The 25,478-nt window shown below is 43.5% G+C and overlaps 1 protein-coding gene across 1 annotated transcript in view; it reads right to left on the bottom strand.

The window, feature by feature from the left end:
- Positions 1-25,478, bottom strand: part of LOC139393681 (CUB and sushi domain-containing protein 3-like) — a gene marked incomplete at its 5' end in the record, with an annotated part of 562,572 nt that overhangs the window by 104,531 nt on the left and 432,563 nt on the right. The window contains 2 exons of the mRNA XM_071142025.1: positions 2,619-2,813; positions 7,412-7,597. Coding sequence (XP_070998126.1) covers positions 2,619-2,813; positions 7,412-7,597 — 381 coding nt within the window. The remainder of the gene's footprint in view (positions 1-2,618; positions 2,814-7,411; positions 7,598-25,478) is intronic.

Genomic DNA, 25,478 nt, shown 5'->3' on the forward strand with positions numbered 1-25,478 from the left:
AGACAGACAGGGGAGAGCAGGGAGAGAGAGAGAGAGACAGACAGGGGAAAGCAGAGAGAGAGAGAGACAGACAGGGGAGAACAGAGAGAGAGAGACAGGGGAGAGCAGAGAGAGAGAGACAGGGGAGAGCAGAGAGAGAGAGAGAGAGAGAGAGGAGAGAGAGAGAGAGACAGACAGGGGAAAGCAGAGAGAGAGAGAGAGACAGGGGAGAGCAGGGAGAGAGAGAGAGAGAGAGGCAGGGGAAAGCAGAGAGAGAGAGAGACAGACAGGGAAAGCAGAGAGAGAGAGACAGGGGAGAGCAGAGAGAGAGAGAGACAGGGGAGACCAGAGAGAGAGAGACAGGGGAGACCAGAGAGAGAGAGACAGTGGAGAACAGAGAGAGAGAGAGAGAGACAGGGGAGACCAGAGAGAGAGAGACAGGTGAGACCAGAGAGAGAGAGACAGGGGAGAGCAGAGGGAAAGAGAGAGAGACAGGGGAGAGCAGAGAGAAAGAGAGACAGGGGAGACCAGAGAGAGAGACAGGGGAGACCAGAGAGAGAGAGTGGAGAACAGAGAGTGAGAGAGAGAGAGAGACAGGGGAGACCAGAGAGAGAGAGACAGGTGAGACCAGAGAGAGAGAGACAGGGGAGAGCAGAGGGAAAGAGAGATAGACAGGGGAGAGCAGAGAGAAAGAGAGACAGGGGAGACCAGAGAGAGAGACAGGGGAGACCAGAGAGAGAGAGTGGAGAACAGAGAGTGAGAGAGAGAGAGAGACAGGGGAGACCAGAGAGAGAGACAGGTGAGACCAGAGAGAGAGAGACAGGGGAGAGCAGAGAGAAAGAGAGAGAGACAGTGGAGAACAGAGAGAGAGAGAGAGAGAGAGAGAGACAGTGGAAAGCAGCGAGAGAGACAGACAGGGGAGAGAGAGAGAGAAAGAGAGAGCGACAGAGAGACAGAGAGAGTGAGAGAGAGAGACAGGGGAGAGCAGAGAGAGAGAGAGAAACAGACAGGGGAGAGTAGAGAGAGAGAGACGGACAGGGGAGAGCAGAGAGAGAGAGAGAGAGACAGGGGAGAGCAGAGAGAGACAGGGGAGAGCAGGGAGAGAGAGAGAGAGAGAAACAGACAGGGGAGAGTAGAGAGAGAGAGAGACGGACAGGGGAGAGCAGAGAGAGAGACAGACAGGGGAGAGCAGAGAGAGACAGGGGAGAGCAGGGAGAGAGAGACAGACAGGGGAGAGCAGAGAGAGAGAGAGACGGACAGGAGAGAGCAGAGAGAGAGAGCGAGACAGGGGAAAGCAGAGAGAGAGCGACAGGGGAGAGCAGGGAGAGAGCGAGACAGACAGGGGAAAGCAGAGAGAGAGAGAGACAGACAGGGGAAAGCAGAGAGAGAGAGACAGACAGGGGAGAGAGAGAGAGACAGACAGGGGAAAGCAGAGAGAGAGAGAGACAGACAGGGGAAAGCAGAGAGAGAGAGAGACAGGGGAGAGCAGGGAGAGAGCGAGACAGACAGGGGAAAGCAGAGAGAGAGAGATACAGACAGGGGAAAGCAGAGAGAGAGAGACAGACAGGGGAGAGCAGGGAGAGAGAGAGAGAGACAGACAGGGGAAAGCAGAGAGAGAGAGAGACAGACAGGGGAGAACAGAGAGAGAGAGACAGGGGAGAGCAGAGAGAGAGAGAGACAGGGGAGAGCAGAGAGAGAGAGAGAGAGAGAGAGAGAGGAGAGAGAGAGAGAGAGACAGACAGGGGAAAGCAGAGAGAGAGAGAGAGACAGGGGAGAGCAGGGAGAGAGAGAGAGAGACAGGCAGGGGAAAGCAGAGAGAGAGAGAGACAGACAGGGAAAGCAGAGAGAGAGAGACAGGTGAGAGCAGAGAGAGAGAGAGAGACAGGGGAGAGCAGAGAGAGAGAGACAGAGAGGGGAGATCAGATATATAGAGAGAGAGAGAGAGAGACAGAGAGGAGAGAGCAGATAGAGAGAGACAGACAGGGGACAAGAGAGAGAGAGAGAGATAAACAGTGGAGAGCAGAGGAGATTGTTGGCTTACTGTATCATGTCAACAGTAATGTATATCTTCCCCACTGACCCCAGTGAGATAAAACAGAACTCATTGACTCTTTCACAGCTGGATGACTGTTCTCTTTGTGTTCAACACCTTTAACGTTCTAATGGAGGCGCCCTGTATAGAGACCTGTTTTAAATCATTACTGAATGGATCAATACTTATTCAATACTCTCACCCCACACACACACACACACACGCACACACACACACACACACACACACACACACACACACACACAGACACAGACAGAGACACACACACACACACAGGCACACACAAACGCACACACACACACACACACACGCACACGCACACGCACACACACACACACACACGCACACGCACACGCACACGCACACACACACACGCACGCACGCTCGCACACACACACGCACGCACGCACGCACGCACACACACGCACACACAGACACACACACACACCGCTCAAAGAGAAAACAATCTGAATCTATTCAAGACTCTCCTACAATAGTTCCCATGACAACAGGGAGACGATCTCTACACAACGAAGACTTGATCAAGACGAGATCAAGTCTTCAGTGGTAAAATGTCACCACCCACTTCTGCATCGAGGTCGTTCGTTCCGCCAGCTCCACGCCCCATTGGCCAGGCACTGGATGTGAGCGGGACCGATCCGGTAGTAACCCTGGTTACAGCTGAAGACCACCTTGGTTCTGAACTCGTAGCTGGACCCGTTGAGGATGGTCCACTTCCCGTGGTCCAGAGAGAAGGAGCCCAGACTGGGGCAGACCACCACTGTGGGACCACAAACACAGAGAATAGTAAACTCGTGGTCCAGAGAGAAGGAGCCCAGACTGGGGCAGACCACTACTGTGGGACCACAAACACAAAGAAGAAACCAACACAATTAAAGCTACAGTCTGGGATTTGAAAGAAGACAACAAAACTACAAACGGCAGCCCCCCCCCTAAACTCATGGTCCCACAGTGGAGGTATATGACTGGCTACATGCCCCCCCACTTCTTCTGATGTACAGCTGAGGGATGGAGCTGGGGGGGTGGGGGGGGGCATGTAGCCAGTCATATACCTCCACTGTGGGACCACAAACACAAAGAACAGTAAACTCATGGTCCAGGGAGAACGATCCCAGACTGGGCAACACCCCCTTTGTGGGACAAGATGAATATTAAATCAATCACATCTATTATTCACATAAACAAAGTGTTTTTTTTTGTGTGTGTTTTTTTTTTTACAGTAACCCAGCAAAGACCCCAAAATTCATTCAACGAATACAACAAGAAACAGGAACACACACGATCATGTAAATATATAATATATAACCCACGTCTATTGGTTAATGGTTTCACATCAGAGCACCGTGGGACCACAAACACAACAACAGAACAGCAGTTTAGGTCAAATATTACGGAAACTAGTTGAGATGAGTGTGATGGAGGGGAGTTATGAGTTTTAATCTGTCATTCCATTAGTCAACACCTCACCAAAAGGAGGGACAGTTTAATCTGTCGTTCATTAGTCAACACGTCACCAAAAGGGAGACAGTTTAATCTGTTGTTCATTAGTCAGCACCTCACCAAAAGGGGACAGTTTAATCTGTCGTTCATTAGTCAACACGTCACCAAAAGGGAGACAGTTTAATCTGTCGTTCATTAGTCAACACCTCACCAAAAGGGGACAGTTTAATCTGTCGTTCATTAGTCAACACCTCACCAAAAGGGGGGACAGTTTAATCTGTCGTTCATTAGTCAGCACCTCACCAAAAGGGAGACAGTTTAATCTGTCGTTCATTAGTCAACACGTCACCAAAAGGGAGACAGTTTAATCTGTCGTTCATTAGTCAACACCTCACCAAAAGGGGACAGTTTAATCTGTCGTTCATTAGTCAACACCTCACCAAAAGGGGGGACAGTTTAATCTGTCGTTCATTAGTCAGCACCTCACCCAAAAGGAGACAGTTTAATCTGTCATTCATTAGTCAACACCTCACCAAAAGGGAGACAATTTAATCTGTCATTCATTAGTCAACACCTCACCAAAAGGGAGACAGTTTAATCTGTCAGCACCTCACCAAAAGGTGACAGTTTAATCTGTTGTTCATTAGTCAACACCTCACCAAAAGGTGACAGTTTAATCTGTTGTTCATTAGTCAGCACCTCACCAAAAGGGGGGACAGTTTAATCTGTCGTTGATTAGTCAGCACCTCACCAAAAGGAGACAGTTTAATCTGTCGTTGATTAGTCAGCACCTCACCAAAAGGAGACAGTTTAATCTGTCATTCATTAGTCAACACCTCACCAAAAGGGAGACAATTTAATCTGTCATTCATTAGTCAACACCTCACCAAAAGGAGGGACAGTTTAATCTGTCGTTCATTAGTCAGCACCTCACCAAAAGGAGACAGTTTAATCTGTCGTTCATTAGTCAACACCTCACCAAAAGGGGACAGTTTAATCTGTCGTTCATTAGTCAGCACCTCACCAAAAGGAGGGACAGTTTAATCTGTCGTTCATTAGTCAACACGTCACCAAAAGGGAGACAGTTTAATCTGTCGTTCATTAGTCAGCACCTCACCAAAAGGGGGACAGTTTAATCTGTCGTTCATTAGTCAGCACCTCACCAAAAGGGGACAGTTTAATCTGTCGTTCATTAGTCAACACCTCACCAAAAGGGAGACAGTTTAATCTGTCAGCACCTCACCAAAAGGGATAGAGTTTAATCTGTCAACACCTCACCAAAAGGGGACAGTTTAATCTGTCGTTCATTAGTCAACACCTCACCAAAAGGGAGACAGTTTAATCTGTCGTTCATTAGTCAACACCTCACCAAAAGGGGGGACAGTTTAATCTGTCGTTCATTAGTCAGCACCTCACCAAAAGGGGACAGTTTAATCTGTCGTTCATTAGTCAACACCTCACCAAAAGGGAGACAGTTTAATCTGTCAGCACCTCACCAAAAGGGAGACAGTTTAATCTGTCAACACCTCACCAAAAGGGGGGACAGTTTAATCTGTCGTTCATTAGTCAGCACCTCACCAAAAGGAGACAGTTTAATCTGTCATTCATTAGTCAACACCTCACCAAAAGGGAGACAGTTTAATCTGTCAGCACCTCACCAAAAGGTGACAGTTTAATCTGTCGTTCATTAGTCAACACCTCACCAAAAGGGAGACAGTTTAATCTGTCGTTCATTAGTCAACACCTCACCAAAAGGGGACAGTTTAATCTGTCATTCATTAGTCAACACCTCACCAAAAGGGGGGACAGTTTAATCTGTCGTTCATTAGTCAGCACCTCACCAAAAGGGGACAGTTTAATCTGTCGTTCATTAGTCAACACCTCACCAAAAGGGAGACAGTTTAATCTGTCAGCACCTCACCAAAAGGGAGACAGTTTAATCTGTCAACACCTCACCAAAAGGGGGGACAGTTTAATCTGTCGTTCATTAGTCAGCACCTCACCAAAAGGAGACAGTTTAATCTGTCATTCATTAGTCAACACCTCACCAAAAGGGAGACAGTTTAATCTGTCAGCACCTCACCAAAAGGTGACAGTTTAATCTGTCGTTCATTAGTCAACACCTCACCAAAAGGGAGACAGTTTAATCTGTCGTTCATTAGTCAGCACCTCACCAAAAGGAGACAGTTTAATCTGTTGTTCATTAGTCAGCACCTCACCAAAAGGGAGACAATTTAATCTGTCATTCATTAGTCAACACCTCACCAAAAGGGAGACAATTTAATCTGTCATTCATTAGTCAACACCTCACCAAAAGGGGGACAGTTTAATCTGTCGTTGATTAGTCAGCACCTCACCAAAAGGAGACAGTTTAATCTGTCATTCATTAGTCAACACCTCACCAAAAGGGAGACAATTTAATCTGTCATTCATTAGTCAACACCTCACCAAAAGGGAGACAGTTTAATCTGTCGTTCATTAGTCAACACCTCACAAAAAAGGGAGACAGTTTAATCTGTCATTCATTAGTCAACACCTCACCAAAAGGGAGACAGTTTAATCTGTCGTTCATTAGTCAACACCTCACAAAAAAGGGAGACAGTTTAATCTGTCATTCATTAGTCAACACCTCACCAAAAGGGAGACAGTTTAATCTGTCAACACCTCACCAAAAGGGAGACAGTTTAATCTGTCGTTCATTAGTCAACACCTCACCAAAAGGGAGACAGTTTAATCTGTCGTTCATTAGTCAACACCTCACAAAAAAGGGAGACAGTTTAATCTGTCGTTCATTAGTCAACACCTCACAAAAAAGGGAGACAGTTTAATCTGTCATTCATTAGTCAACACCTCACCAAAAGGGAGACAGTTTAATCTGTCAACACCTCACCAAAAGGGAGACAGTTTAATCTGTCATTCATTAGTCAACACCTCACCAAAAGGGAGACAGTTTAATCTGTCAACACCTCACCAAAAGGGAGACAGTTTAATCTGTCAACACCTCACCAAAAGGGAGACAGTTTAATCTGTCAACGCCTCACCAAAAGGGAGACAGTTTAATCTGTCGTTCATTAGTCAACACCTCACCAAAAGGAGACAGTTTAATCTGTCATTCATTAGTCAACACCTCACCAAAAGGGAGACAGTTTAATCTGTCAACACCTCACCAAAAGGGAGACAGTTTAATCTGTCAACACCTCACCAAAAGGGAGACAGTTTAATCTGTCAACACCTCACCAAAAGGGAACAGTTTAATATGTCGTTCATTAGTCAACACCTCACCAAAAGGAGACAGTTTAATATGTCGTTCATTAGTCAACACCTCACCAAAAGGTGTGTGTTCTTTATTTCTTTACTTGAAAAAACAAGAATAAACCCCCCCATTGACATCCCTGACAGACAGACTGGTTCTGTAGTGTGTGTGTTAATCTCATCTCCCTTCCTACCTGGGCAGTCTGGTATTATGTTGTGGCTGCTCCATGAGTGTGTGTGTTAATCTCATCCCTTCCTACCTGGGCAGCGGGGTATCTTGTTGTGGCTGCTCCATGAGTGTGTGTGTTAATCGTATCTCCCTTCCTACCTGGGCAGCGAGGTATCTTGTTGTGGCTGCTCCATGAGTGTGTGTGTTAATCTCATCCCTTCCTACCTGGGCAGCGAGGTATCTTGTTGTGGCTGCTCCATGAGTGTGTGTGTTAATCGTATCTCCCTTCCTACCTGGGCAGCGGGGTATCTTGTTGTGGCTGCTCCATGAGTGTGTGTGTTAATCGTATCTCCCTTCCTACCTGGGCAGCGGGGTATCTTGTTGTGGCTGCTCCATGAGTGTGTGTGTTAATCGTATCTCCCTTCCTACCTGGGCAGCGAGGTATCTTGTTGTGGCTGCTCCATGAGTGTGTGTGTTAATCGTATCTCCCTTCCTACCTGGGCAGCGAGGTATTTTGTTGTGGTTGCTCCATGTGCCGTCAGGCTGGCAGACGGTGGCGGTGAGATCCTTGGAGGAGAGCCTGAAGCCGTTGTTGCAGAAGTAGGTTAACCGTGCTGCCACGGAGTAATCAACAGCCTGGACGCCTCCATTCAGTGGCGCAGTGGGCACGCCACACGCCACGGCTAGGGGGAGGAACACACACACAGGGTGACACATGAGGCATCTGCACGCCACACGCCACGGCTAGGGGGAGGAACACAAACACAGGGTGACACATGAGGCATCTCCACGCCACGGCTAGGGGGAGGAACACACACTCAGGGAGACACATGAGGCATCTGCACGCCACACGCCACGGCTACGGGGAGGAACACACACACACAGGGTGACACGAGGCAGGCATCTGCACGCCACGGCTAGGGGGAGGAACACACACAGACAGGGTGACACGAGGCAGGCATCTGCACGCCACGGCTAGGGAGAGGAACACACACACAGGGAGACACATGAGGCATCTGCACGCCACGGCTAGGGGGAGGAACACACACACAGGGTGACACATGAGGCATCTGCACGCCACGGCTTGGGGGAGGAACACAAACACAGGGAGACACGAGGCATCTGCACGCCACGGCTAGGGGGAGGAACACACACACAGGGAGACACATGAGGCATCTGCACGCCACGGCTAGGGGGAGGAACACACACACAGGGAGACACATGAGGCAGGCATCTGCACGCCACGGCTAGGGGGAGGAACACACCTGCACCACACAAAGGCCAATACACACACACACACACACACACACACACACATATATATATTTCACAGAAAAATATGACTAGGCAAGTCAGTCAGTTAAGAAAAAAATCTTATTTTCAATGATGGCCTAGGAACAGTGGGCCTGTTCAGGGGCAGAACAACAGATTTGTACCTTGTCAGCTCGGGGGATTTGAACTTGCAACCTTCCGGTTACTAGTCCAACACTCTAACCACTAGGCTACCCTGCCACACCAAGAATTGACTGGTACAGTGAATCCGATTACTGTCATACACATATCACAGTGAAATATGGGAACGATTACCCACGAACCAGCTGGTACAGTGAATCCGATTACTGTCATAAACATATCACAGTGAAATGGAGCTAAGAGCAGTAAAACCGTAGCCATTACGCTGAGACAAATAGTCCTGTCAAATCAGACAGGCCAGTATTGATGCCTATTTGTGTCGTTAATCTTCAGTTAGTTAAAGCATCTCACGGAGGTGACCCGACACACCAGAACATCACATCTCTACAGAACAGAAACTTCAGAGAACAAAGACTTAACAGTCCCAAATTTAGTCCAATCAGAGCAGGTGTTCTCAACCGTCTTGGGTGCGGGGACACCTTTTGTGATAGTAAATTCATCAGGGTAACCACCCCCCCCCCCCACCCTCCTGTTATTAAATAATCAGAACACAACTTGAGTGAGATAAAATAACATAGAAGGAGTTTTGCTATAACCTTGGCAGTGTTTGGCTGGACCCACCATGTTCCTGGGCACTGGGGAAGGAACATTTTAAAGGCCCGTCTAAATGGCATCGAAAAGAGCATTTCTTTTCTTCAGTGTTCCAGCGAATTTACCTGCAATTCTACACATTTTGTCATGGGGTAGAGATATGTTGTTGTTGCTAGTTAATATCCTGCAATTCTACACATTTTGTCATGGGGTAGAGATATGTTGTTGTTGCTAGATAATATCCTGCAATTCTACACATTTTGTCATGGGGTAGAGATGTGTTGTTGTTGCTAGTTAATATCCTGCAATTCTACACATTTTGTCATGGGGTAGAGATATGTTGTTGTTGCTAGCTAATATCCTGCAATTCTACACATTTTGTCATGGGGTAGAGAGATGTTGTTGTTGCTAGTTAATATCCTGCAATTCTACACATTTTGTCATGGGGTAGAGATATGTTGTTGTTGCTAGCTAATATCCTGCAATTCTACACATTTTGTCATGGGGTAGAGAGATGTTGTTGTTGCTAGCTAATATCCTGCAATTTTACACATTTAGCCATGGGGTAGAGAGATGTGTTGTTGTTGCTAGATAATATCCTGCAATTTTACACATTTTGTCATGGGGTAGAGATGTGTTGTTGTTGCTAGTTAATATCCTGCAATTTTACACATTTTGTCATGGGGTAGAGAGATATGTTGTTGTTGCTAGTTAATATCCTGCAATTCTACACATTTTGTCATGGGGTAGAGATTTGTTGTTGTTGCTAGTTAATATCCTGCAATTCTACACATTTTGTCATGGGGTAGAGATGTGTTGTTGTTGCTAGTTAATATCCTGCAATTCTACACATTTTGTCATGGGGTAGAGAGATGTGTTGTTGTTGCTAGTTAATATCCTGCAATTCTACACATTTTGTCATGGGGTAGAGAGATGTGTTGTTGTTGCTAGTTAATATCCTGCAATTCTACACATTTTGTCATGGGGTAGAGAGATGTGTTGTTGTTGCTAGTTAATATCCTGCAATTCTACACATTTTGTCATGGGGTAGAGATATGTTGTTGTTGCTAGTTAATATCCTGCAATTCTACACATTTTGTCATGGGGTAGAGATATGTTGTTGTTGCTAGCTAATATCCTGCAATTCTACACATTTTGTCATGGGGGTAGAGAGATGTTGTTGTTGCTAGCTAATATCCTGCAATTCTACACATTTTGTCATGGGGGTAGAGATGTTGTTGTTGCTAGCTAATATCCTGCAATTCTACACATTTTGTCATGGGGTAGAGAGATGTTGTTGTTGCTAGCTAATATCCTGCAATTCTACACATTTTGTCATGGGGTAGAGAGAGATGTTGTTGTTGCTAGCTAATATCCTGCAATTCTACACATTTTGTCATGGGGTAGAGAGATATGTTGTTGTTGCTAGCTAATATCCTGCAATTCTACACATTTTGTCATGGGGTAGAGATGTGTTGTTGTTGCTAGTTAATATCCTGCAATTCTACACATTTTGTCATGGGGTAGAGATGTGTTGTTGTTGCTAGTTAATATCCTGCAATTCTACACATTTTGTCATGGGGTAGAGATGTGTTGTTGTTGCTAGCTAATATCCTGCAATTCTACACATTTTGTCATGGGGTAGAGATATGTTGTTGTTGCTAGTTAATATCCTGCAATTCTACACATTTTGTCATGGGGTAGAGAGATGTTGTTGTTGCTAGATAATATCCTGTAATTCTACACATTTTGTCATGGGGGTAGAGATGTGTTGTTGTTGCTAGCTAATATCCTGCAATTCTACACATTTTGTCATGGGGTAGAGATGTGTTGTTGTTGCTAGTTAATATCCTGCAATTCTACACATTTTGTCATGGGGTAGAGATATGTTGTTGTTGCTAGTTAATATCCTGCAATTCTACACATTTTGTCATGGGGTAGAGATATGTTGTTGTTGCTAGCTAATATCCTGCAATTCTACACATTTTGTCATGGGGTAGAGAGATATGTTGTTGTTGCTAGTTAATATCCTGTAAATCTACACATTTTGTCATGGGGTAGAGAGAGATGTTGTTGTTGCTAGATAATATCCTGCAATTCTACACATTTTGTCATGGGGTAGAGATGTTGTTGTTGCTAGCTAATATCCTGCAATTCTACACATTTGGTCATGGGGTAGAGATATGTTGTTGTTGCTAGCTAATATCCTGCAATTCTACACATTTTGTCATGGGGGTAGAGATATGTTGTTGTTGCTAGCTAATATCCTGCACTTTTACACATTTAGCCATGAGGCTGAGAGAAAACTTTGTCGTTTTAAAGCCTTTTAAAGCCTTTGTCACACGCACCGAATACAACAAGAATACCGTGCAATGATTACTTACAAGCTTATTTTCCACCATAATTTGCAAATAAATTCATAAAAAATCCTACAATGTGATTTTCTGGATCTTATTAATTTGTCTGTCATAGTTGAAGTGTACCTATGACAAAAATTACAGGCCTCTCTCATCTTTTTAAGAGGGAGAACTTGCACAATTGGTGGCTGACTAAATACTTTTCTGCCCCACTATATATATATCTCTCCCTTTGGTTCCTTCCCTATATATGTCACTCCCTTTGGTTCCTTCCCTATATATGTCACTCCCTTTGGTTCCTTCCCTATATATGTCACTCCCTTTGGTTCCTTCCCTATATTTGTCATTCCCTTTGGTTCCTTCCCTATATTTGTCATTCCCTTTGGTTCCTTCCCTATATATGCCACTCCCTTTGTTTCCTTCCCTATATATGTCCCTCCCTTTGGTTCCTTTCCTATATACGTACCTCCCTTTGGTTCCTTCCCTATATATGTCACTCCCTTTGGTTCCTTCCCTATATATGTCACTCCCTTTGGTTCCTTCCCTATATATGTCACTCCCTTTGGTTCCTTCCCTATATTTGTCATTCCCTTTGGTTCCTTCCCTATATTTGTCATTCCCTTTGGTTCCTTCCCTATATATGCCACTCCCTTTGGTTCCTTCCCTATATATGTCCCTCCCTTTGGTTCCTTTCCTATATACGTACCTCCCTTTGGTTCCTTCCCTATATATGTCACTTCCTTTGGTACCTTCCCTATATATGTCCCTCCCTTTGGTTCCTTCCCTATATATGTCTCTCCCTTTGGTTCCTTCCCTATATATGTCTCTCCCTTTGGTTCCTTCCCTATATATGTCACTTCCTTTGGTACCTTCCCTATATATGTCCCTCCCTTTGGTTCCTTCCCTATATATGTCTCTCCCTTTGGTTCCTTCCCTATATATGTCTCTCCCTTTGGTTCCTTCCCTATATATGTCACTCCCTTTGGTTCCTTCCCCAGACGTTATTGTTTCTGTTTCAGTTTCCTGTCTGTCTGCTGTTCGAGTTTCTTGTTTTGTATTTACTTCCGTTAATTTATTAAAACACTCACTGAACTTGCTTCCTGACTCTCAGCGCACATCATCACAAAGCACTTAACCAACAATGCAGTTTCAAGAAAACATTTACTAAATGTAGCGCCTTACAGTCAGATGCCGAGCAGATGCCATTCAAGGCGGTGATGCAACTGGTCAGGATGCTCTCGATGGTGCAGCTGTATAACCTTTTGAGGATCTGGGGACCTATCTACCGTGACATTAGGGTTATAGCCATGTTAATGTATTATCATAGAGTAGTATCTCAGGCTCAACACATCTAAACTCCCAAATACCTCAGGCTCAACACATCTAAACTCCCAGATACCTCAGACTCAACACATCTAAACTCCCAGATACCTCAGACTCAACCCATCTAAACTCCCAGATATCTCAGGCTCAACACACAACACATCTAAACTCCCAGATATCTCAGGCTCAACACATCTAAACTCCCAGATATCTCAGGCTCAACACATCTAAACTCCAAGATATCTCAGGCTCAACACATCTAAACTCCCAGATACCTCAGGCTCAACACATCTAAACTCCCAGATACTTCAGGCTCAACACATCTAAACTCCCAGATATCTCAGACTCAACACATCTAAACTCCCAGATACCTCAGGCTCAACACATCTAAACTCCCAGATACCTCAGGCTCAACACATCTAAACTCCCAGATACCTCAGGCTCAACACATCTAAACTCCCAGATACCTCAGACTCAACACACAACACATCTAAACTCCCAGATACCTCAGACTCAACACATCTAAACTCCCAGATACCTCAGACTCAACACATCTAAACTCCCAGATACCTCAGACTCAACACATCTAAACTCCCAGATACCTCAGGCTCAACACATCTAAACTCCCAGATACCTCAGACTCAACACATCTAAACTCCCAGATACCTCAGGCTCAACACATCTAAACTCCCAGATACCTCAGGCTCAACACATCTAAACTCCCAGATACCTCAGACTCAAAACACAACACATCTAAACTCCCAGATACCTCAGACTCAACACACAACACATCTAAACTCCCAGATACCTCAGACTCAACACATCTAAACTCCCAGATACCTCAGGCTCAACACATCTAAACTCCCAGATACCTCAGACTCAACACACAACCCCTCTAAACTCCCAGATACCTCAGACTCAACACACAACACATCTAAACTCCCAGATACCTCAGACTCAACACACAACACATCTAAACTCCCAGATACCTCAGACTCAACACACAACACATCTAAACTCCCAGATACCTCAGACTCAACACACAACCCCTCTAAACTCCCAGATACCTCAGACTCAACACATCTAAACTCCCAGATACCTCAGGCTCAACACATCTAAACTCCCAGATACCTCAGACTCAACACACAACACATCTAAACTCCCAGATACCTCAGGTTCAACACATCTAAACTCCCAGATACCTCAGACTCAACCCATCTAAACTCCCAGATATCTCAGGCTCAACACACAACACATCTAAACTCCCAGATATCTCAGGCTCAACACATCTAAACTCCCAGATATCTCAGGCTCAACACATCTAAACTCCAAGATATCTCAGGCTCAACACATCTAAACTCCCAGATACCTCAGGCTCAACACATCTAAACTCCCAGATACTTCAGGCTCAACACATCTAAACTCCCAGATATCTCAGACTCAACACATCTAAACTCCCAGATACCTCAGGCTCAACACATCTAAACTCCCAGATACCTCAGGCTCAACACATCTAAACTCCCAGATACCTCAGGCTCAACACATCTAAACTCCCAGATACCTCAGACTCAACACACAACACATCTAAACTCCCAGATACCTCAGACTCAACACATCTAAACTCCCAGATACCTCAGACTCAACACATCTAAACTCCCAGATACCTCAGACTCAACACATCTAAACTCCCAGATACCTCAGGCTCAACACATCTAAACTCCCAGATACCTCAGACTCAACACATCTAAACTCCCAGATACCTCAGGCTCAACACATCTAAACTCCCAGATACCTCAGGCTCAACACATCTAAACTCCCAGATACCTCAGACTCAAAACACAACACATCTAAACTCCCAGATACCTCAGACTCAACACACAACACATCTAAACTCCCAGATACCTCAGACTCAACACATCTAAACTCCCAGATACCTCAGGCTCAACACATCTAAACTCCCAGATACCTCAGACTCAACACACAACCCCTCTAAACTCCCAGATACCTCAGACTCAACACACAACACATCTAAACTCCCAGATACCTCAGACTCAACACACAACACATCTAAACTCCCAGATACCTCAGACTCAACACACAACACATCTAAACTCCCAGATACCTCAGACTCAACACACAACCCCTCTAAACTCCCAGATACCTCAGACTCAACACATCTAAACTCCCAGATACCTCAGGCTCAACACATCTAAACTCCCAGATACCTCAGACTCAACACACAACACATCTAAACTCCCAGATACCTCAGGTTCAACACATCTAAACTCCCAGATACCTCAGACTCAACCCATCTAAACTCCCAGATATCTCAGGCTCAACACACAACACATCTAAACTCCCAGATATCTCAGGCTCAACACATCTAAACTCCCAGATATCTCAGGCTCAACACATCTAAACTCCAAGATATCTCAGGCTCAACACATCTAAACTCCCAGATACCTCAGGCTCAACACATCTAAACTCCCAGATACTTCAGGCTCAACACATCTAAACTCCCAGATATCTCAGACTCAACACATCTAAACTCCCAGATACCTCAGGCTCAACACATCTAAACTCCCAGATACCTCAGGCTCAACACATCTAAACTCCCAGATACCTCAGGCTCAACACATCTAAACTCCCAGATACCTCAGACTCAACACACAACACATCTAAACTCCCAGATACCTCAGACTCAACACATCTAAACTCCCAGATACCTCAGACTCAACACATCTAAACTCCCAGATACCTCAGACTCAACACATCTAAACTCCCTGATACCTCAGGCTCAACACATCTAAACTCCCAGATACCTCAGACTCAACACATCTAAACTCCCAGATACCTCAGGCTCAACACATCTAAACTCCCAGATACCTCAGGCTCAACACATCTAAACTCCCAGATACCTCAGACTCAAAACACAACACATCTAAACTCCCAGATACCTCAGACTCAACACACAACACATCTAAACTCCCAGATACCTCAGACTCAACACATCTAAACTCCCAGATACCTCAGGCTCAACACATCTAAACTCCCAGATACCTCAGACTCAACACACAACCCCTCTAAACTCCCAGATACCTCAGACTCAACACACAACACATCTAAACTCCCAGATACCTCAGACTCAACACACAACACATCTAAACTCCCAGATACCTCAGACTCAACACACAACACATCTAAACTCCCAGATACCTCAGACTCAACACACAACCCCTCTAAACTCCCAGATACCTCAGACTCAACACATCTAAACTCCCAGATACCTCAGACTCAACACATCTATACTCTCAGATACCTCAGACTCAACACATCTAAACTCCCAGATACCTCAGACTCAACACACAACACATCTAAACTCCCAGATACCTCAGACTCAACACATCTAAACTCCCAGATACCTCAGACTCAACACATCTAAACTCCCAGATACCTCAGACTCAACACATCTAAACTCCCAGATACCTCAGACTCAACACATCTAAACTCCCAGATATCTCAGACTCAACACATCTAAACTCCCAGATATCTCAGGCTCAACACATCTAAACTCCCAGATACCTCAGACTCAACACATCTAAACTCCCAGATACCTCAGACTCAACACATCTAAACTCCCAGATACTTCAGGCTCAACACATCTAAACTCCCAGATACCTCAGGCTCAACACACAACACATCTAAACTCCCAGATATCTCAGACTCAACACATCTAAACTCCCAGATATCTCAGGCTCAACACACAACACATCTAAACTCCCAGATATCTCAGACTCAACACATCTAAACTCCCAGATATCTCAGGCTCAACACACAACACATCTATACTCTCAGATACCTCAGACTCAACACACAACACATCTAAACTCCCAGATACCTCAGACTCAACACACAACACATCTAAACTCCCAGATATCTCAGACTCAACACATCTAAACTCCCAGATACCTCAGGCTCAACACATCTAAACTCCCAGATACCTCAGGCTCAACACATCTAAACTCCCAGATACCTCAGACTCAAAACACAACACATCTAAACTCCCAGATACCTCAGACTCAACACACAACACATCTAAACTCCCAGATACCTCAGACTCAACACATCTAAACTCCCAGATACCTCAGGCTCAACACATCTAAACTCCCAGATACCTCAGACTCAACACACAACCCCTCTAAACTCCCAGATACCTCAGACTCAACACACAACACATCTAAACTCCCAGATACCTCAGACTCAACACACAACACATCTAAACTCCCAGATACCTCAGACTCAACACACAACACATCTAAACTCCCAGATACCTCAGACTCAACACACAACCCCTCTAAACTCCCAGATACCTCAGACTCAACACATCTAAACTCCCAGATACCTCAGACTCAACACATCTATACTCTCAGATACCTCAGACTCAACACATCTAAACTCCCAGATACCTCAGACTCAACACACAACACATCTAAACTCCCAGATACCTCAGACTCAACACATCTAAACTCCCAGATACCTCAGACTCAACACATCTAAACTCCCAGATACCTCAGACTCAACACATCTAAACTCCCAGATACCTCAGACTCAACACATCTAAACTCCCAGATATCTCAGACTCAACACATCTAAACTCCCAGATATCTCAGGCTCAACACATCTAAACTCCCAGATACCTCAGACTCAACACATCTAAACTCCCAGATACCTCAGACTCAACACATCTAAACTCCCAGATACTTCAGGCTCAACACATCTAAACTCCCAGATACCTCAGGCTCAACACACAACACATCTAAACTCCCAGATATCTCAGACAAAACACATCTAAACTCCCAGATATCTCAGACTCAACACATCTAAACTCCCAGATATCTCAGACTCAACACATCTAAACTCCCAGATACCTCAGGCTCAACACACAACACATCTAAACTCCCAGATATCTCAGACTCAACACATCTAAACTCCCAGATACCTCAGACTCAACACATCTAAACTCCCAGATACCTCAGACTCAACACATCTAAACTCCCAGATATCTCAGACTCAACACATCTAAACTCCCAGATATCTCAGGCTCAACACATCTAAACTCCCAGATACCTCAGACTCAACACACAACACATCTATACTCCCAGATACCTCAGACTCAACACACAACACATCTAAACTCCCAGATATCTCAGACTCAACACATCTAAACTCCCAGATACCTCAGACTCAACACATCTAAACTCCCAGATAACTCAGGCTCAACACATCTAAACTCCCAGATACCTCAGGCTCAACACACAACACATCTAAACTCCAGATACCTCAGACTCAACACATCTAAACTCCCAGATAACTCATGCTCAACACATCTAAACTCCAGATACCTCAGACTCAACACATCTAAACTCCCAGATAACTCATGCTCAACACATCTAAACTCCCAGATACCTCAGGCTCAAATCAAATACAATTTTATTAGTCACATGCGCGGAATACAACCATACTGTGAAATGCTGACTTAAAAGCCCTTAACCAACAATACAGTTCAATAAACAGAATGAATAAAATACTAAATAAACAATCAATCAAAAAGTGACATGCATTTACATAACAATAACGAGGCTATATACAGGGTATTACGGTACAGAGTCAATGTGGAGGCTATATACAGGGTATTACGGTACAGAGTCAATGTGGAGGCTATATACAGGGTATTACGGTACAGAGTCAATGTGGAGGCTATATACAGGGTATTACGGTACAGAGTCAATGTGGAGGCTATATACAGGGTATTACGGTACAGAGTCAATGTGGAGGCTATATACAGGGTATTACGGTACAGAGTCAATGTGGAGTCTATATACAGGGTGTTACGGTACAGAGTCAATGTGGAGGCTATATACAGGGTATTACGGTACAGAGTCTATGTGGAGGCTATATACAGGGTGTTACGGTACAGAGTCAATGTGGAGGCTATATACAGGGTATTACGGTACAGAGTCAATGTGGAGGCTATATACAGGGTATTACGGTACAGAGTCAATGTGGAGGCTATATACAGGGTATTACGGTACAGAGTCTATGTGGAGGCTATATACAGGGTATTACGGTACAGAGTCAATGTGGAGGCTATATACAGGGTATTACGGTACAGAGTCTATGTGGAGGCTATATACAGGGTATTACGGTACAGAGTCAATGTGGAGGTTATATACAGGGTATTACGGTACAGAGTCAATGTGGAGGCTATATACAGGGTATTACGGTACAGAGTCAATGTGGAGGCTATATACAGGGTATTACGGTACAGAGTCTATGTGGAGGCTATATACAGGGTATTACGGTACAGAGTCAATGTGGAGGCTATATACAGGGTATTACGGTACAGAGTCTATGTGGAGGCTATATACAGGGTATTACGGTACAGAGTCAATGTGGAGGCTATATACAGGGTATTACGGTACTGAGTCAATGTGGAGACTATATACAGGGTGTTACGGTACAGAGTCAATGTGGAGGCTATATACAGGGTGTTACGGTACAGAGTCAATGTGGAGGCTATATACAGGGGGGTACCAGTACAGAGTCAATGTGGAGGCTATATACAGGGTGTTACGGTACAGAGTCAATGTGGAGGCTATATACAGGGTGTTACGGTACTGAGTCAATGTGGAGGCTATATACAGGGTATTACGGTACAGAGTCAATGTGGAGGCTATATACAGGGTATTACGGTACAGAGTCAATGTGGAGGCTATATACAGGGTATTACGGTACAGAGTCAATGTGGAGGCTATATACAGGGTATTACGGTACAGAGTCAATGTGGAGGCTATATACAGGGTATTACGGTACAGAGTCAATGTGGAGGCTATATACAGGGTATTACGGTACAGAGTCAATGTGGAGGCTATATACAGGGTATTACGGTACAGAGTCAATGTGGAGGCTATATACAGGGTATTACGGTACAGAGTCAATGTGGAGGCTATATACAGGGTATTACGGTACAGAGTCAATGTGGAGGCTATATACAGGGTATTACGGTACAGAGTCAATGTGGAGGCTATATACAGGGTATTACGGTACAGAGTCAATGTGGAGGCTATATACAGGGTATTACGGTACAGAGTCAATGTGGAGGCTATATACAGGGTATTACGGTACAGAGTCAATGTGGAGGCTATATACAGGGTATTACGGTACAGAGTCAATGTGGAGGCTATATACAGGGTATTACGGTACAGAGTCAATGTGGAGGTTATATACAGGGGGTACCGGTACAGAGTCAATGTGGAGGCTATATACAGGGTGTTACGGTACAGAGTCAATGTGGAGGCTATATACAGGGTATTACGGTACAGAGTCAATGTGGAGGTTATATACAGGGGGTACCGGTACAGAGTCAATGTGGAGGCTATATACAGGGGGTACTGGAGCAGAGTCAATGTGGAGGCTATATACAGGGGGTACCGGTACAGAGTCAATGTGGAGGCTATATACAGGGTGTTACGGTACATAGTCAATGTGGAGGCTATATACAAGGGGTACCGGTACAGAGTCAATGTGGAGGCTATATACAGGGTATTACTGTACAGAGTCAATGTGGAGGCTATATACAGGGTATTACGGTACAGAGTCAATGTGGAGACTATATACAGGGTATTACTGTACAGAGTCAATGTGGAGGCTATATACAGGGTGTTACGGTACAGAGTCAATGTGGAGGCTATATACAAGGGGTACCGGTACAGAGTCAATGTGGAGGCTATATACAGGGTGTTACGGTACAGAGTCAATGTGGAGGCTATATACAGGGGTACTGGTACCGAGTCAATGTGCGGGTACAGGTTAGTCGAGGTAATTTGTAAAGTGACTATGCAGAGTAAATAAACAGCGAGTAGCAGCAGTGTAAAAACTATGTAAATAGTCTGGGTGGCCATTTGATTAATTGTTTAGCAGTTCTATGGCTTGGGGGGGTAGAAGCTGTTGAGGAGCCTTTTGGACCTTGGCGCTCTGGTACCGCTTTCTGTGTGGTAAAAGATAGAACCGTTTATAACTAGGGTGACTGGGGTCTCTGACAATTTTATGGGGCCTTCCTCTGACACCACCTAGTACAGTATATACAGTGGCAAGAAAAAGTATGTGAACCCTATGGAATTACCTGGATTTCTGCATAAATTGGTCATCAAATTTGATCAGATCTTAAGTCACAACAATAGACAAACACAGTCTGCTAAAACTAATAACACACAAATTATTGTATTTTTCTGTCTATATTGAATACATCATTTAACATTCAGTGTGGGTTGGAAAAAGTATGTGAACCCCCTAGGCTAATGACTTCTCCAAAAGCGAATTGGAGTCAGGAGTCAGCTAACCTGGAGTCCAATCAATAAGATGCGATTGGAGATGTTGATTCGAGCTGCCCTGTCCTATAAAAAACACTCACAAAATTTGAGTTTGCTATTCACAAGAAGCATTGCCTGATGTGAACCATGCCTCGAACAAAAGAGATCTCAGAAGAAAGATTAAGAATAAGAATTGTTGACTTGCATAAAGCTGGAAAGGGTTACAAAAGTATATCTTAAAGCCTTGATGTTCATCAGTCCACAGTAAGACAAATTGTCTACAAATGGAGAAAGTTCAGCACTGTTGCTACTCTCCCTAGGAGTGCAAAGATGACTGGAAGAGCACAGTGCAGAATGCTCAATGGGGTTAAGAAGCAAAATCCAGAAATCTCTGGAACATGCGAACATTCATTCATAAAAAATCCTACAATGTGATTTTCTGGATTTTTTTTCTCATTTTGTCTGTCATAGTTGAAGTGTACCTATGATGAAAATTACAGGCCTCTCTCATCTTTTTAAGTGGGAGAACTTGCACAATTGGTGGCTGACTAAATACTTTTTTGCCCCACTGTGTATATATATATATATATATATATATATATATATATATATATATATATATATATATATATATATGTATATATATATATATATATAAATACACATATATATATATATATATATATATATATATATATATATATGTAAATATATATATCTTAGGACATCTACTTTGTGCATGACACAATACATTTTCCCAACAATTGTTTACAGACGGATTATTTCACTTATAAATCACTGTATCACAATTCCAGTGGGTCAGAAGTTTACACACACTAAGTTGACTGTGCCTTTAAACAGCTTGTAAAATTCCAGAAAATGATGTCATGGTTTTAGAAGCTTCTGATAGGCTAATTGACATGATTTGAGTCAATTGGAGGTGTACCTGTGGATGTATTTCAAGGCCTACATTCAAACTCAGTGCCTCTTCGCTTGACATCATGGGAAAATCTAAAGAAATCTGCCAAGACCTCAGAAATAAAATTGTAGACCTCCACAAGTCTGGTTCATCCTTGGGAGCAATTTCCAAATGCCTGAAGGTACCACGTTCATCTGTATAAACAATAGTATGCAAGTATAAACACCATGGGACCACGCAGCCGTCATACCGCTCAGGAAGGAGATGCGTTCTGTCTCCTAGAGATTAATGTACTTTGTGAGAAAAGTGCAAATCAATCTCAGAACAACAGCAAAGGACCTTGTGAAGATGCTGGAGGAAACAGGTACAAAAGTATCTATATCCACAGTAAAATGAGTATCGACATAACCGAAAATGAGTATCGACATAACCTGAAAGGCCACTCAGCAAGGAAGAAGCCACTGCTCCAAAACCGCCATAAAAAAAGCCAGACTACAGTTTGCAACTCGGGAACAAAGATCGTATTTTTTTGAGAAATGTCCTCTGGTCTGACAAACAAAATTAGAACTGTTTGGGCATAATGACCATTGTTATGTTGGGAGGAAAAAGGGGAAGGTTTGCAAGCCGAGGGAACACCATCCGAACCGTGAAGCACGGGGTTGGCAGCATCATGTTGTGGGGGTGCTTTGCTGCAGGATGGTCTGGTGCACTTCACAAAATAAATGGCTTCATGAGGGAGGAAAATTACGTGGATATATTGAAGCAACATCTCAAGACATCAGTCAGGAAGTTAAAGCTTGGTCGCAAACGGGTCTTCCAAATGGACAATGACCCCAAGCATACTTCCAAAGTTGTGGCAAAATGGCTTACGGGCAACAAAATCAAGATATTCGAGTGGTCATCACAAAGCCCTGACCTCAATCCTATAGGAAATGTGTGGGCAGAACTGATCCACATTTCATTTTCCATTTGTTTTGTCTTACACGCCTGGTTTCAATTCCCCAATGACTTGTTCATTATTTAAACCTCTGTTCCCCTCATGTTAGTTTGTGAGTAAATGTTTGTATGTGATACGTTATTGTGGGCTCGCATTATTGCGTTGTATTTGTTTGTATTTTGTGTAAATACGTTTTTTTACTCATATCTGCTGTCCTGCGCCTGACTCCTCCCACCACCAGCTCACACAGACTTTATAACAGTTGCATTACAACATGTCATTTAAATATATTTTTATTTGGATTTAATGTAATGCAATGGATTGTGGGTATAATGGATTTAATGTAATGCAATGGATTGTGGGTATAATGGATTTAATGTAATGCAATGGATTGTGGATATAATGGATTTAATGTAATGCAATGGATTGTGGGTATAATGGATTTAATGTAATGCAATGGATTGTGGGTATAATGGATTTAATGTAATGCAATGGATTGTGGGTATAATGGATTTAAGGTAATGCAATGGATTGTGGGTATAATGGATTTAATGTAATGCAATGGATTGTGGGTATAATGGATTTAATGTAATGCAATGGATTGTGGGTATAATGGATTTAATGTAATGCAATGGATTGTGGGTATAATGGATTTAATGTAATGCAATGGATTGTGGGTATAATGGATTTAATGTAATGCAATGGATTGTGGGTATAATGGATTTAATGTAATGCAATGGATTGTGGGTATAATGGATTTAATGTAATGCAATGGATTGTGGGTATAATGGATTTAATGTAATGCAATGGATTGTGGGTATAATGGATTTAATGTAATGCAATGGATTGTGGGTATAATGGATTTAATGTAATGCAATGGATTGTGGATATAATGGATTTAATGTAATGCAATGGATTGTGGGTATAATGGATTTAATGTAATGCAATGGATTGTGGGTATAATGGATTTAATGTAATGCAATGGATTGTGGGTATAATGGATTTAAGGTAATGCAATGGATTGTGGGTATAATGGATTTAATGTAATGCAATGGATTGTGGGTATAATGGATTTAATGTAATGCAATGGATTGTGGGTATAATGGATTTAATGTAATGCAATGGATTGTGGGTATAATGGATTTAATGTAATGCAATGGATTGTGGGTATAATGGATTTAATGTAATGCAATGGATTGTGGGTATAATGGATTTAATGTAATGGACACAAAATAGTTTAAATTGGTGAGTTAAATGTAAAAAATAACCTGTTTTATTTAAACCCCCTTTTGCTATGAAGTCGATAAACAAGATCTGGTGCAACCAATTACCTGCAGAAGTCACATAGTCAGTTAAATAAAGTCCACCTGTGTGCAATCTAAGTGTCACATGACAGTAAATATACACCTCTTCTGAAAGGCCCCAGAGTCTGCAACACCACTAAGCAAGCAGCACCTTGAAGACCAAGGAGCTCTCCAAATAGGTCAGGGTCAAAGTTGTGGAGAAGTACATATCAGGGTTGGGTTATCAAAAAAACGATCTGAAACATTGAACATCCCACGTAAATCCATTATTAAAAAATGGAAAGAATATGGCAGCACAACAAACCTGCCAAGAGAGGGCCTCCCACAAAAACTCACAAACCAGGCAAGGAGGGCATTAATCAGAGGCAACAAAAATACCAAATATAACCCTGAAGGAGCTGCAAAGCTCCACAGCGGAGATTGGCCAGAAAAAAAGCCATTGCTATAGCAAAAGAAAATGCAAACACGTTTGGTGTTTCGCCAAAAGGCATGTGGGAGACTCCCCAAACATATGGATGAAGGTACTCTGGTCAGATGAGACTAAAATGTAGCTTTTTGGCCATCAAAGAAAATGCTATTCCTGGCGCAAATCTAACACCTTTCATCACCCCGAGAATACCATCCCCACAGTGAAGCATGTTGGTGGCAGCATCATGCTGTGCGGATGTTTTTCATAGGCAGCGTCTGGGAAACTGGTCAGAATTGAAGGAATGATGGATGCCGCTAAATACAGGGAAATTATTGAGGGGAAACCTGTTTCAGTCTTCCAGAGATTTGAGACTGGGAAGGAGGTTCTCCTTCCAGCAGGACAATAACCCTAAGCATACATAGATCCCGGTGGCTAGATGTGCCAAGCTTATAGAGACATACCCCAAGAGACTTGCAGCTGTAATATCTGCAAAAGGTGTCTATATAAAGTATTGACTTTGGGAGGTGAATAGTTCTGCACGCTCTAGTTCTGTTTTTTTCACTTATTTCTTGTTTGTTTCACAATAAAAAAAATATTTTGCATCTTCAAAGTGGTAGGCGTGTTGTGTAAATCATATGATATGACCTGCCAAAAAAAATCATTTTTAATTCCAGGTTGTAAGGTAACAACAGAGGAAAAATGCCAAGGGGGGGTGAATACTTTCGCAAGCCACTGTATTGAGATCTGGCTGTGGACCCTCAGCAATACATCCGTGGAACCCACTCTGAGAACCCCTGAATTAGAGGGACACAATATGAGCAAATTAAAGTACAAAGAAAGTAAATTAACAACATTTCTAACATATCAATACATCTAAATGGTATGATTAACAGCCACAAGCCACGCTAGAGTGATGCTCTTACTAATCAGGGACCTAAAAAC

The sequence above is a fragment of the Oncorhynchus clarkii genome, unplaced genomic scaffold (assembly GCF_045791955.1).
Source record: "Oncorhynchus clarkii lewisi isolate Uvic-CL-2024 unplaced genomic scaffold, UVic_Ocla_1.0 unplaced_contig_214_pilon_pilon, whole genome shotgun sequence".
NCBI classification, from domain to species: Eukaryota; Metazoa; Chordata; class Actinopteri; order Salmoniformes; family Salmonidae; genus Oncorhynchus; species Oncorhynchus clarkii.